Genomic DNA, 12,599 nt, shown 5'->3' with positions numbered 1-12,599 from the left:
TGAGGCTTCACGTGATCTACCACACTTGAACATTCAGTCTGTATGCATCCAATCCACAGATCACACACATATCTTGACAAGTATAAAAAGGGGAAAGGTCTTAGACAGTCCTCATGTTTGGGAAGTAAACAGAGAGACACTGGTTCATGAGCACATGTATGAGAATCCAGTGTCAATCTTACCTAAGACAGACATCCCACCCAGTGGTGAGCGAATGCAGTTGCCACATCACCCACATACCATCAATCAACTACCAGAACCATGTTACCAAGTTACAAAACCCAATTGTACATATTTTGCTAAGAAATAGTACTCATATTGTATATAGTATAAGACAATGGCTTGTGTTTCCTTAGGAACAAATATGATAAAAATGCTCTTTGAAAATCAGTAACTGCAATGAAAGAAATTACTTACAAGAATTAGGGACCAATATTACTTTCATGTCTTAATACATACGTTGTTTGTTGATGGGGTGCATCGTCGATATGATGACCAGAGGCAGTAAGCCCTAAATCAAGGTCTTCATTCTCCTCATCATCACCATCTGCATGACCCTGAGAGGACTGTGACCTGCATAATTCTGGATCTGGATCAACTTCCCCACCATTTAGCAATGGTCGGTTTTCTTGAGTGTTTCTTGGCATGGCTTTGCCTGAAATGAAATAAATTTGTAAATATTCTCCATGAGACTTATCTCCTTAATTACAACAATTCAACCACTAACTTCCAAAACCAAGACTGTGAAGCAAGTTGAAAATCTGCTATACTTCAAGCTCTGAAATTAGTTCAAATTTGTGGATTATGATCATTACAAACTATTTACCTTCTAAAATAGTAATAGTATTGTTACTTCATTCACAAAGAAATCCATAAGGTAACACAAACTAAATTTGAAATACATTTTTTATAATAAAACAAAGGTTTTATAATACTGCCAAAGTTTAATTGCATAACGAAGTCTAACACACACGGATATTTAAAAATTTGAAATTCGCAGTAAATGCACCAAAGATTAAGTAGGTAACAATTCCCCCACTTTCAGGGGTGAATAGGTCAACACAGCTGAAGAGCTTAATTTGTTTGCCTTAAGTCCATGAGAGAGGAGGGGGGAGTGTACATTTTGTAATTATACTTGGAGTATATACCTATTTTAGTATAAAATGATATTGTCATGTTACAATAAGTTTTTATACATACTTACCTGACAGATATATACTTAGCTATAGACTCCGTCGTCTCCGACAGAATTTCAAATTTCGCGGCACACGCTACAGGTAGGTCAGGTGATCTACCGCCCTGCCCTGGGTGGCAGGACTAGGAACCATCCCGTTTTCTAATCAGAATTCTTCTCTTCCACCTGTCTCCTGCGGGGAGGCTGGGTGGGCATATTAATCGTATATATCTGTCAGGTAAGTATGTATAAAACTTTATTGTAACATGACAATATCATTTTTATACATTCAACTTCCCTGCCAGATATATACTTAGCTGATTAGCACCCATTGGTGTGGGTAAGAGACAGCTAACTACTGAAATAGACAGGTAAACAACATATGTTGTAGGTATTTATAAACCTTGGTTCCTACCTTATTAGGCTGAAGACTTCGCGGCTACTGCCTTGGAGTCTGCTTAGCCTCAAGAGCCTCAGCGAGATAATGATCTATGGCTAAGAGTTCTTGTGGGTCTGCCAATGGGGTCTTATCCACTTACTCGGCAGAGCCTAAAGGCCTTTGTCATTGGGTGCTATTCACTAACATGACAATACACCTTGTTCAAGGAGCACAAAACCGATCCCGATCACCTGATCCTAACATCCATGTTAGTTCTAAGATTGCAAGGAGTTATCCCCGAACTCCTCACAAACAACCAAAAAACTCGAAACATAATTACACTTTCATTACAAAATATACAAAAAAAAAAAATTTTGTACTCCCCTACTAGTCATACATACCCTTGATCCCCTACCAGCAATGACACTCTGCTCCCGTGCGACAGTAGTGAGCTTGCTACTAGAAAACCAAGCACATATCTGACAAGAGGTTTATGTACGATAAAAACACAAAATTAAGGATCAGTCTTTGCTCCAAGACCCCAGTACTGTATCTGCTGATACAAAAGGACCTAGCGAGAAGCACTTCTCATAGGTCACTCTCACGTCCTTCAGATAATGCGATGCAACACTGAATTGCACCTCCAATATGTAGTCTCAATGATATTCTTTAAGAGACATATTCTTTTGGAACGCCAAAGACGTTGCTACTGCTCTTACTTCATGCGTCTTGACCTTTAGAAGACCGAAGGATTCCTCCGAGCAGTTCTTGTGAGCGTCCGTAATAACGCTTCTCACAAAGAAAGCCAAGGCGTTCTTGGACATGAGTCGTTGGGTTCTTCACTGCACACCAAAGACCTTGTTGACAAGCTCCCATCTGCTCTTCCTCTCTAAATAGTATTTAAGAGCTCTCACTGGACAGAGAGATCTCTCTATCTCTCTGCCTACCAGGTTAGATAGGCCTTTTACCTCAAAACTTCTGGGCCAAGGCTTTGATGGGTTTTCGTTCTTTGCCAGAAACATTGTCTGGAAAGAACAGATGGCAGCATCTCCTTTGAACCCCACCGTGGAATCCAGAGCGTGTAATTCGCTCGTCCTCTTGGCTGTAGCGAGAGCCACCAGGAACAAGCATTTCCTAGTGACGTCGCGGAAGGACGCCAGATGTAAAGGCTCGAATTTATCCGATGAAAGGGAATTTCAGGACCACGTCTAGATTCCAACTAGGTGTTCTAGGAGTAGCTGCTTTCGAAGTCTCAAAAGATCTAATTAGATCGTGTAGATCTTGTCGTTAGCAATGTCCAGGCCTCGATTCCTGAATACTGAAGACAGCATGCTTCGGTATCCTTTTATTGTCGAGACAGATAGGTGTGATTCCTCTCTCAGAAAGAGGAGGAAACTCGGACAATATTCACTATAGAGGTACTGGAGGAGGACAGCTTCTGACCCTTACACCACCTCCTAAAGACTTCCCACTTCGACTGGTATACTCTTCTCGTCGAAGCTCTGCGGGCTCTAGCGATAGAGCCCGCAGCCTTGCGAGAAAAGCCTCTCGCTCTGACAAGTCTTTCGATAGTCGAAAGGCAGTCAGAGCGAGACCTGGGAGGATTGTGATGAAACCTCTCGAAGTTGGGTTGTCTGAGTAGATCGTGGTTCTGTTTGGAAGCGATCTGGGGAAGTCCACTATCCACTCCAGTACCTCCGTGAACCATTCCTGGGCTGGCCAAAATGGGGCTATGAGTGTCAACTTCGTGCTCTTCGAAGCTACGAACTTCCTGAGCACTTCCCCCAGGGATTTTGAACGGGGAAAGGCGTATGCGTCCACACCCGACCAATCCATGAGAAACGCGTCTATTGCGAAGGCTCTCGGATCTTCTACTAGAGAGCAAAAGGTCTCTATTCTTTGGAGAGGAACGTCGCAAACAGGTCTATGTGAGGTCTCCCCCACAGGGACCAAAGACTTCGACACACTTCTTCGTGAAGAGTCCAATTCTGTGGGAAGGACCTGGTTTCTCCTGCTCAGTCTGTCCGCTCTCACATTCTTGATCCCTTGAACAAACCTTGTGAGGAGAGTTATGCCTCTTTCTTCCGTCCAGGTTAACAGGTGTCTTGTCAACTGATAGAGGAGAAAGAGTGCGTGCCTCCTTGCTTGCGTATGTAAGCCAGAGCCGTGGTGTTGTCTGAGTTTATCTGTATCACCCCGTCTCTGACTATCTCTTCGAAGAACTTTAAGGCTAGGTGTATGGCCACAAGTTCCTTGCAATTGATGTGCCAGGACACCTGTTCCTTTGTCCAGGTGCCTGACACCTCCCTTGCTCCTAGCGTCGCTCCCCATCCCGACTCCGAAGCGTCGGTAAACAACACTTGGTCTGGGTTCTGCAGAGCAAGCGATACGCCTTCGTTCTTTTGAAGCTGAGGGATCCACCACTTCAGATGATCTTTTACTTCTTGTGGAAGTTGGAAGATGTCCGAGAGTTGACCCGTCTTCCAACTCCACACCTCTTTGAGGAAAAACTGAAGAGGGCGAAGGTGAAGTCTCCCTAGCGAGAAGAACTTTTCCAATGAGGACAGGGTCCCTAAAAGGCTCAGGTAATCCCTCGCTGAGCTGTCTTTCTCTCTAAGAAGCTCGAGATTCTCGACAAACCTCGAGCGATTCTTTCTCGCGAAGGATATACCCGAAAACCCCGAGAATCCATCTGAATCCCCTGATAGATACCAAGTTTTCTGGCTGGTGGGGGATCAGTTGTGACTTCTCGAGGTTGACGCAGCAACCCTAGCGAATCTATCATGCTCCTTGTTACTTCTAAGTCCTCCAAGCACTGACTCTTCGACTTGGCCCTGATCAGCCAGTCGTCCAAGTAGAGGGAGATGTTTATCCCCTCTAGGTGAAGCCATCTTGCTACATTCGCCATCAGGTTGGTGAATACTTGTGGGGCTGTAGACAGACCGAAGCACAGAGCCCTGAACTGAAAGATCTTGTCTCCTATCACAAAGCGAAGATATTTCTTTGACAAATGGTGAATGGGAACGTGGAAATATGCGTCTTGCAGGTCCAGAGAGACCATCCAATCTCCTGGACGAAGCGCCGACATTACAGAGGCGGACGTTTCCATACGAAAATGTTATTGTTATGATACAATAAAGTTTGTTCATACTTACCTGGCAGATATATATATAGCTGTATTCTCCGAAGTCCGACAGAATTTCAAAACTCCGGCACACGCAGTGGGCGCCAGTTGGTTAGTACCCATTCCCGCCGCTGGGAGGCGGATATCAGGAATCATTCCCATTTTCTATTCAGATTTTTCATACCACTGTCCCCTGAGGGGAGGTGGGTGGGTACTTTAATTATATATATCTGCCAGGTAAGTATGAACAAACTTTATTGTATCATAACAATAACATTTTGTTCATGAAACTTACCTGTCAGATATATATATAGCTGAATCCCACCATTGGAGGTGGGAAGGGACAGAATAGAAGGATTAGGAAAAAGGAAAACACTCAAGTGCAGATGATTGACATCTTGATTCCTTACCTGTTAGCATAGCTGACTTCTTGATTACTGTCACCGAAGTCTGCTTTTGCTTTACTAGAGTTGCCAACAAGGTAGTGACCTGTGTAGTTGGTGCGCTCTAGATGATCTGTCAACGGAGCGTGACCACAATGTGACTAGACCATATTGACCATACTGTGAGGGCAACGAAGCTAAAACCACCACCTGACCTAACCTATCGAAGTTAGTCCCATAACTTCTAGGCTAACGAAAGGGAAAGCGCCTCAAGCGACCAACCCTTCAAAGTTAAAAGCACACCTATCCCTTTTCTATAGGATAGGATTCGTGCTGCTTCCTGCCTCCAATAATATTTCTACGGATATGTATGGTCCTAGCGACTCGCAGATCTCATATGTCGTCTTCACATCCGTCGGGAGTGTGAAGCGAACACAGAGTTGCTTCGCTCAAACGTGGCACTCAAGGATATTACTGAGTGTCATGCACTGTTGAAAGTGCTTCCGAGGCCGCGCCCTCACCTCGTGAGCATTTACTTTAAAAGGTTCAAATCTTTGTTCAAACATGACGAATGAGCCTCTTAGAAAGGACTCCTTAAAAATAACGCCAGGGCGTTCTCGACATGGGCAAGTCTGGTCTTTTTACGGAACACCGCAGATTGTCCGAATGACCTTGACTTTCTTTAGTTTATCAAGATAAAACTTGAGAGCCCCGACAGGGCACAGGACTCTCTGTGGCTCTTGCCCAATAATTTGTGCCATCCCCTTGATCTCCAGGCCTCTGGGCCAAGGGTTAGACGGGTTTTCGTTCTTAGCAAGAACGGAAGGCTTAGAGGACACCAATTATGTCCTCTAAAGCCAAAAACCTCTGATGATGGCTAAAACCTCACTAACCCTCATTGCCGTAGCTAGAGTGGTTAGAAAATTAGCCTTTCTGGTCACGTGTATTAAGTTTACAGAAAGGAGAGGTTCGAATGCTTTTGACATCAAGAACTTCAGACTACGTCTAAGTTCCATCAAGATTTCCGCAGACCTCAAAGATCGTGAAGGGCTTTGTTGTTTGACAGATCCGAATCTCTGAGCCTAGAGGCCGTCAACACATATTTCCGTATTCTACAATTGTTGTTACTGTTAGCTTATCCCATAATTCAGACGGAAAGGGAAGACGGTAAAGTAATTCACAGAGGTGGAGGTGTAGGAGCAGTCATTCTTCCTGCACTATCTCCGAAGAATCGGCCCACTCCGATTGGTACACTGCAAATATGCAGCACTGCTTTGCTTTGGCAATGAGACTTGTAATTAATCTTGAAGATCCTCTCGCTTCTCGACAGTCTGAACGCATCCAGACTCAGAGCGGAGAGGTTTTAGGTACCTCTCGAAGTGAGGCTGTTAGAGTAGACCGATTCTCTCGGGAAGGGTCCTTGGAAAATGCCCTCTGAAGGACGTGACCTCTGTGAATCCAGCCTCTCGAAGGCCAACATGGGGCGATCAGCGTCTTTCTCGCTCTCTGACGCCAGCGATTATCTTATCAGATTTCCTAAGCTTTTGAATAGGGAAAAGAGACTAACCAAACTATCCCCATTCCTTCCCATACTATATGATTGCATCAATTGCTACCGCTCTCGGATCGAGAATAAGGGAGCAACGTAGAGGAAGCTTCTTCGTCTTCAATATTGCGAAGAAATCTACGAAAGGACGTCTCCAACGTCTCCACAACTCTCCGACATACTTCTAAGCGAGGATTACTCAGACGTCAGTAGTTGCTGTCGCCGATCGAGAAGATCCGCACGGACGTGCAATAGTGTAACGAACCTCTTGAGGATCGTTACGTTCCGTGCCTATGTCGATAACCATCTCTCTCTTCTTGGGATATGAGAGAGCTGCGAAATTATCTGAGATGATTTGGACCAATCGACCAAAAACTCACTCTTCGAGGAACTGGAGAGCCAACCAAATTGCTTCCAATTCTCTTAGATTATGTGCCAGGACCTCTGTACCTCTGTCCGGATGCCTGGCACCCTCTCGGTATCACCTGAGGTGATCGTCAACCCATTGAGAGATGTTTAGAATTATTTCTAGATCTTTGATGTTATTTCAGTTCTCCTGCAGAAAAACTGTAGAGGTTCTGAATTGCAGTCTATTCAGGGAAACAAGCTTCTCCAGCGAGGAAATGGTCCCCAGCAGACTCATCCATTCCCTCACTAAGCATGCTTCCTTCCCTAATAGGCTGCGCTTTGCATAAGCAGGAGAGCATTATTATAGTGCTATGCCGCGGTTAAACTCGTACAGAATTCTGTTACAGTGCGGTAAGCAGCGCTGACCAGGTCTAAGAGATATCTCTGTTGAAAATTTCCTAGCAATAGGAAGTCGTGTTTATTCATGATTACTAGAAATCCCCTCAACCCGAGGCGAAAGTCATGATTGTAGGGTAAGATATGGTTCGTCAATCAATCCCGCGGGAGAGAGAGAACCGTAACCGACCGAGCTTAACAGCGAGCTACCTGATACTGAGTTGGTGACACTGTGACGTCACAGGCAGCAGGCAGCAGCTTATGTTCACCTTCTCGCAGTCTTATGCCGAGTTGCCAGCTATTCTATTCATCTAAGGAATAGATTTTACATTATTTGAACAGAAACTCTCAAGTTGGCATATTTAAGCAAAACAAATTCGCTAAATACAGAAGCTGATTTTGTGTTGTCGTAAACATTACGCTTAATTAACCAAATGTTAAATCGGAAACTCCTGGAAAGTTGCCTGGGAGTACCGATTAAATATACTGCGTCATCCACATGACAGCAACCTCTCGTCTCGCACTATTCTGCCTGAGTTACCAGCTACTCTCTTCTACGAAGGAATAGGTTTGTTACTATTATCGATAAGGAAATTCTCAAGCAGGCATATTTAAGCGAAACATAATTCGCTAGATGCCGACGCTGAGTTAGTGTTGTTGTAACAATACCTTTAGCGTTGTCCTTACAGCGGAAACTCCTGGAAGTTTGCAGGAAGGACCGATTAAATACATTTACATCAACCGTCTTTTCGGTTGCCATCTGTAGAGGATAACCTGATATGCGTATATGACTTGAACCCTACATTAGTAATATGACGCAAAGATAAAATACGTAAGTATTGTAGTCACTTGAACATAAAATTCTCTACTACATTCTTTCCTCGACGAGGAAGAGAGAGAGAATGGAAATTGACTGTCTTCGTTTCTCTTTGCAAGAGAAACGAATTAACATTATTCGAATGGAGATCAAGTGAGAACCGAGGATCGAAAAGGACAGTTCAAGCTTCTTATGATATTGGACATAAGACTTCATGGACGTAGTCTACAAGTCTTTTTTCCTGGATGAGCCTCCGACTAATGAATGAGAGCTCTCTCGAAATTTTGTTAATGAGAGCTTATCCGCTTAAGCGATAAAATGTTTATGAAGATCTTTGTCAATGAGAACTAACCCATTTACATGACAGAAAGTAATCCAGGAATTCGAGCATATAGTTTTCCCGATTCCCGCAGAATCGAGGAAGGGCAAGATTCCTAATCAGAGGACTGGGCTTACGACAGGTAGGACCTTAATGTTCCCCTTCGCAGCGCAGTCCCTAAAGCAGACGAGGCGTTTTATGACACCGAAATCTGCTTACAGTTTTTTCGGAATTCATCAAGTCATGGATTCTATTGAACGCTCCCTTCGTAGAAAGCAAAGTAGACATCTGAAGAACGTCCTGGTAAGTGCTCTGCTGAGCGACATGACGTGTAGGTGCCGAACGTTCTTCAAAAGCGTCCTCGCTAGCGTCCTGGCGAGCGTCCAGATGTGTAAGACATCGAGCGTCTTCCAAAAGCTTATCAATGTTTATGACGTCGAGCGTCTTCCAGAGCGTCCTGATGAGCGTCTCTTCGTGTAGGACGTCGAGCATCGGCAAAAGCTTCCTCACGTCTCAATGCGTAGGACGTTGAGCATCTTCAAGAGACGTCCTCGCGAGAGTCTTACCGAGCGTATTGGTGCCTAGAACACCAAGGGCATCTCAGAGAGGATCTTGTCGATCGCCCTGATGCATGAAAGGTCCGATAAGACTTGACCATACCGTAGACTTAAAGTGAATTCTCTATACTACATTTCATCTTCTCACTAAGCATGTACTCTAATAAGCCATGCTTTCGTAAGCATGAGACATATAATATATAAGTGTCTGCTGCGTTAGATTCCTTTAATAATGTTACCTACGGTAATCCACATTGAAAGGCTGGAATATCTTTCTTATTGAACGTTTCTTAGCAAAAGGCAGACAATATTTTATTTATGTTTGCTTAACTATCCCCTCAATCCGAGTAGGGGAGAGATACGTTTAGTCATTCCATCCCGCAGGACCGACCTCTCATGACTGAGCAATAGATGGTTACTGCGTTGGTCTAAGCGATAGCAGCCCCCTCCGTTAGCTGTCTGGCCTTACTCTTCCAGAGTTGCCAGCTACTCCATTCAATAAAGGAATCTTATAAAATTATTATCGAACTTCAGGAAGTTCTTATTAATGTATATTTAAGCGAAACAAGACTTCGATAAATCTAGAAGCTAATTAGGTATTGTCATAACAATCCCTTTAAGCGTAGTCCTTCCTAGGAAAGTCCTGTAAGGATACTGGTAATAGAGTTGCACAGCAAAGAAGTAACTACGGTATGTGCTTATGATTTGACCGTATCGTATTATCATACAGCAGATACTCTACTACCTTCTTTCCCTGCCGAGGCAGATAGAGAAAGGAAAAAAACTTTTACTATCTTCGTTCTTTCGTTAATAGAACGATAGAAAGAAATATATTTCCTTAAGGAGGAAGTTAATCCAGGAACTCTTTAAATCTTCGTAATTTCCTCATAAATCGCGGAAGAGACGAATTCCTGTTCATCTCTAGGGTTTACGGAAGGAAAGTAGATTATTTCCATCCGCCATCATACCCAAACGTCGATAAGATTCTTATTAAGAAACCAAAAGGTTTCTCCCGTACGTCTTGGTAAAAACTTCGACATGACTGTTGCTTATCAAATACGGAGGCGTCCCGAAAAGCGTCCTCAAAAGCGTCCTGCCTTCAAGGGGAGCGCCGCTCATGAAGCGTGCTAGTCATAAGCCGATGTACGGTGATCGTCGTCCGGACGAGTATTATGGACGTTCGCAACTCCTGACAAAGACGGCGGCCGCTTGTGCGACATCTTGCGTCTCTGTCACGCTCATCGACACTTCCAGAAACGCACTCAAAAGGACGCCTTTGTGTTCTTGGTTGCGAGGATGTAGAAAGCGACTAGCAAGGAAAAGGAGAAGAAGACTGCCTGACTTGACAGACAGACAGCCTCAAATCCTTCCTTCAGTAAATGTGTTTTGCACTTCTCTTGGCGACAACGAGGCCAACCGAGAAGGGCTGAACCTGTGAGAAGACGAGGGTACGCCTTCTTCCTTTTCACAGTAAGAATGATAAGGCGATCTGGGCGCTTAACAGCGTTCTTCCTATTTCCTTCTTCTTTCTCCCATGTGTTGGAAAGTCGTCAAATTGTTGAAGGCGGCGATTACAATCGCACGCAATAGAGAGAGGACGTGAAGCGTCCTCCTCAATAAGGCTTCTATTTAAAGGGCGCGAGTCCTTCCGAGAGCTCCAACCCTGTACGGGAGGACGCCTCAGAGGACGAGAAGCAATCCTTCAGGATTCGTGCACGTGCACGATCTTTGGCAGCCTGAGAAGCGTCTTCAGGTCTTGCCGAAGGGACGCCAGATCGGTGGGGTTTCCTCGTAACCCTCCTTCGGCTTTCGACATGCCCTCTCCCTGTGGTCCTGGGAGTCCGACAGAGGTCTAGACCTAGAGGCATTATAAGGCCGATCTGACGCCCCCTCCACAACACTAGGGGCAAAATCAACATCACTACACTCACAACACTGATTGGAGAGCGAGCACTTTTTCAAGCTTACTTGATGTAATCCACCATAATAGAAAGGGCATTACTTCTCACAGAACTTCCTCTAGGCCCGTAAGCCATACCACAGGGTTAGGCAAAATAAAGTCTACTGGAGGTTAGTAGGTTCATTATCCTAACTTCTGTTACTGTGGAGGAAGACCTCCTGATTCTATCACGCTCTAATTTGCGTACATACGAATCATACGTCTCTTTCGGAATCAGTCAACATTACACTAATTACATTGATCTTTCAAACAAAGAAAACATGTAAACGTCATGTATACTAAGCGAGTGTCTACCGAAGGTTTCGGTAGCCTCCCCTTACCCGTTGCAGACAACAAAGTCTGAAACTAGGCTAACTAGATTCAGACATCATATGCAATGAAAAAATTTTAATTAATTTATGATAGCGTATGCCTAGCCACAAATCCAAGTCAATCATTCAAAAAAATAAGTAGGATACTTAAGCGGCTAATGAAGTTTCAAAATCCTAGGCGGAGGTAGTGGAAACAGGTGTTTTCACTACCGCGACAGAGAAAAATCTGAATAGAAAATGGGAATGATTCCTGATATCCGCCTCCCAGCGGCGGGAATGGGTACTAACCACCTGGCCGCCCACTGCGTGTGCCGGGAGTTTTGAAATTCTGTCGGACTTCGGAGAATACAGCTATATATATATCTGACAGGTAAGTTTCATGAACAAACTTCTTTTTCTGTACGAAGCGATTCAGAGCGCTTACGTCCAGAACTGGCCTCCACCCCCCCGATGCCTTTGGTACTAGAAAAAGGCGATTGTAAAATCCCGGGGAGTGTGGATCCTGCACAAGTTCGATGGCCTCTTTTTCCCACATTTGCTCCACCATTTGAAGGAGAGTCTTTCTCATTAACGGGTCTCTGTACCTCGCTGACAGTTCCCGAGGCGTAGATGTTAGGGGCGGGCTGTCGTCGAAGGGGATTACATATCCCTTCTTCAGGACCGACACTGACCAAAGGTCGGCTCCCCTTTTTGCCCATACTCCTGCAAAGTTCAGGAGTCTGGCGCCCACTGGTGCTTGGAGGAGCAACAAGTCACTTTGATTTCTTGAAGGGCCTAAATGAAGACCTTCCTCTCTTTTCAGAGCTCTTCTTTCTGGCAGGGGGACGAGCCGCTGCACCTCCACGAAAGGGCTGCTGAGTAGGACGAGATTCCTTCTTCACCGTCGACACTACCGGTCGTCCTTTCTTGGACGTTTGCGTTAGTAGGTCTTGTGTCGCCTTCTCAGTTAGCGAGCGAGATATATCCTTCACTAACTGAGAAGGAAACAGATGATCTGATAGAGGGGCGAACAGTAAGGCAGTCCTCTGGCTCGGAGAAACCCCTTTCGATAATAGGGATCCATACACTGATCTCTTTTTCAGGAGACCAGCACCAAAAAGGGAAGCCACTTCACCCGAACCGTCCTGTACTGCCTTGTCCATGCAGGACAGGACGCTATGGAGAATTTCTGGGTTTTTCAGAAACTCCGGATCCTTAGATTTGTTGGCCAGAACTCCGAGTGACCAATCCAGAAAATTGAACACCTCTAAAGTGACAAAAAGTCCCTTTAGAAAGTGGTTCAACT

The 12,599-nt window shown here is 44.7% G+C and overlaps 1 protein-coding gene across 2 annotated transcripts in view; it reads right to left on the bottom strand.

Moving 5' to 3' along the window:
* LOC135222816 (proton-coupled amino acid transporter-like protein CG1139) overlaps nucleotides 1-12,599 on the bottom strand; it is a 177,762-nt gene that overhangs the window by 109,500 nt on the left and 55,663 nt on the right. Inside the window, exon 2 of one of the 2 annotated variants that reach the window (XM_064261123.1) lies at nucleotides 460-655. The exons of the other annotated variant lie outside the window; for it this stretch is intronic. Within the exon in view, the coding sequence (XP_064117193.1) occupies nucleotides 460-655 (196 nt within the window). The remainder of the gene's footprint in view (nucleotides 1-459; nucleotides 656-12,599) is intronic. 2 annotated transcript variants of the gene reach the window in all.

The sequence above is a fragment of the Macrobrachium nipponense genome, chromosome 8 (genome assembly GCF_015104395.2).
Source record: "Macrobrachium nipponense isolate FS-2020 chromosome 8, ASM1510439v2, whole genome shotgun sequence".
In the NCBI taxonomy this organism is placed as follows: domain Eukaryota; kingdom Metazoa; phylum Arthropoda; class Malacostraca; order Decapoda; family Palaemonidae; genus Macrobrachium; species Macrobrachium nipponense.
This window is presented reverse-complemented; position numbering and strand designations above follow the sequence as displayed.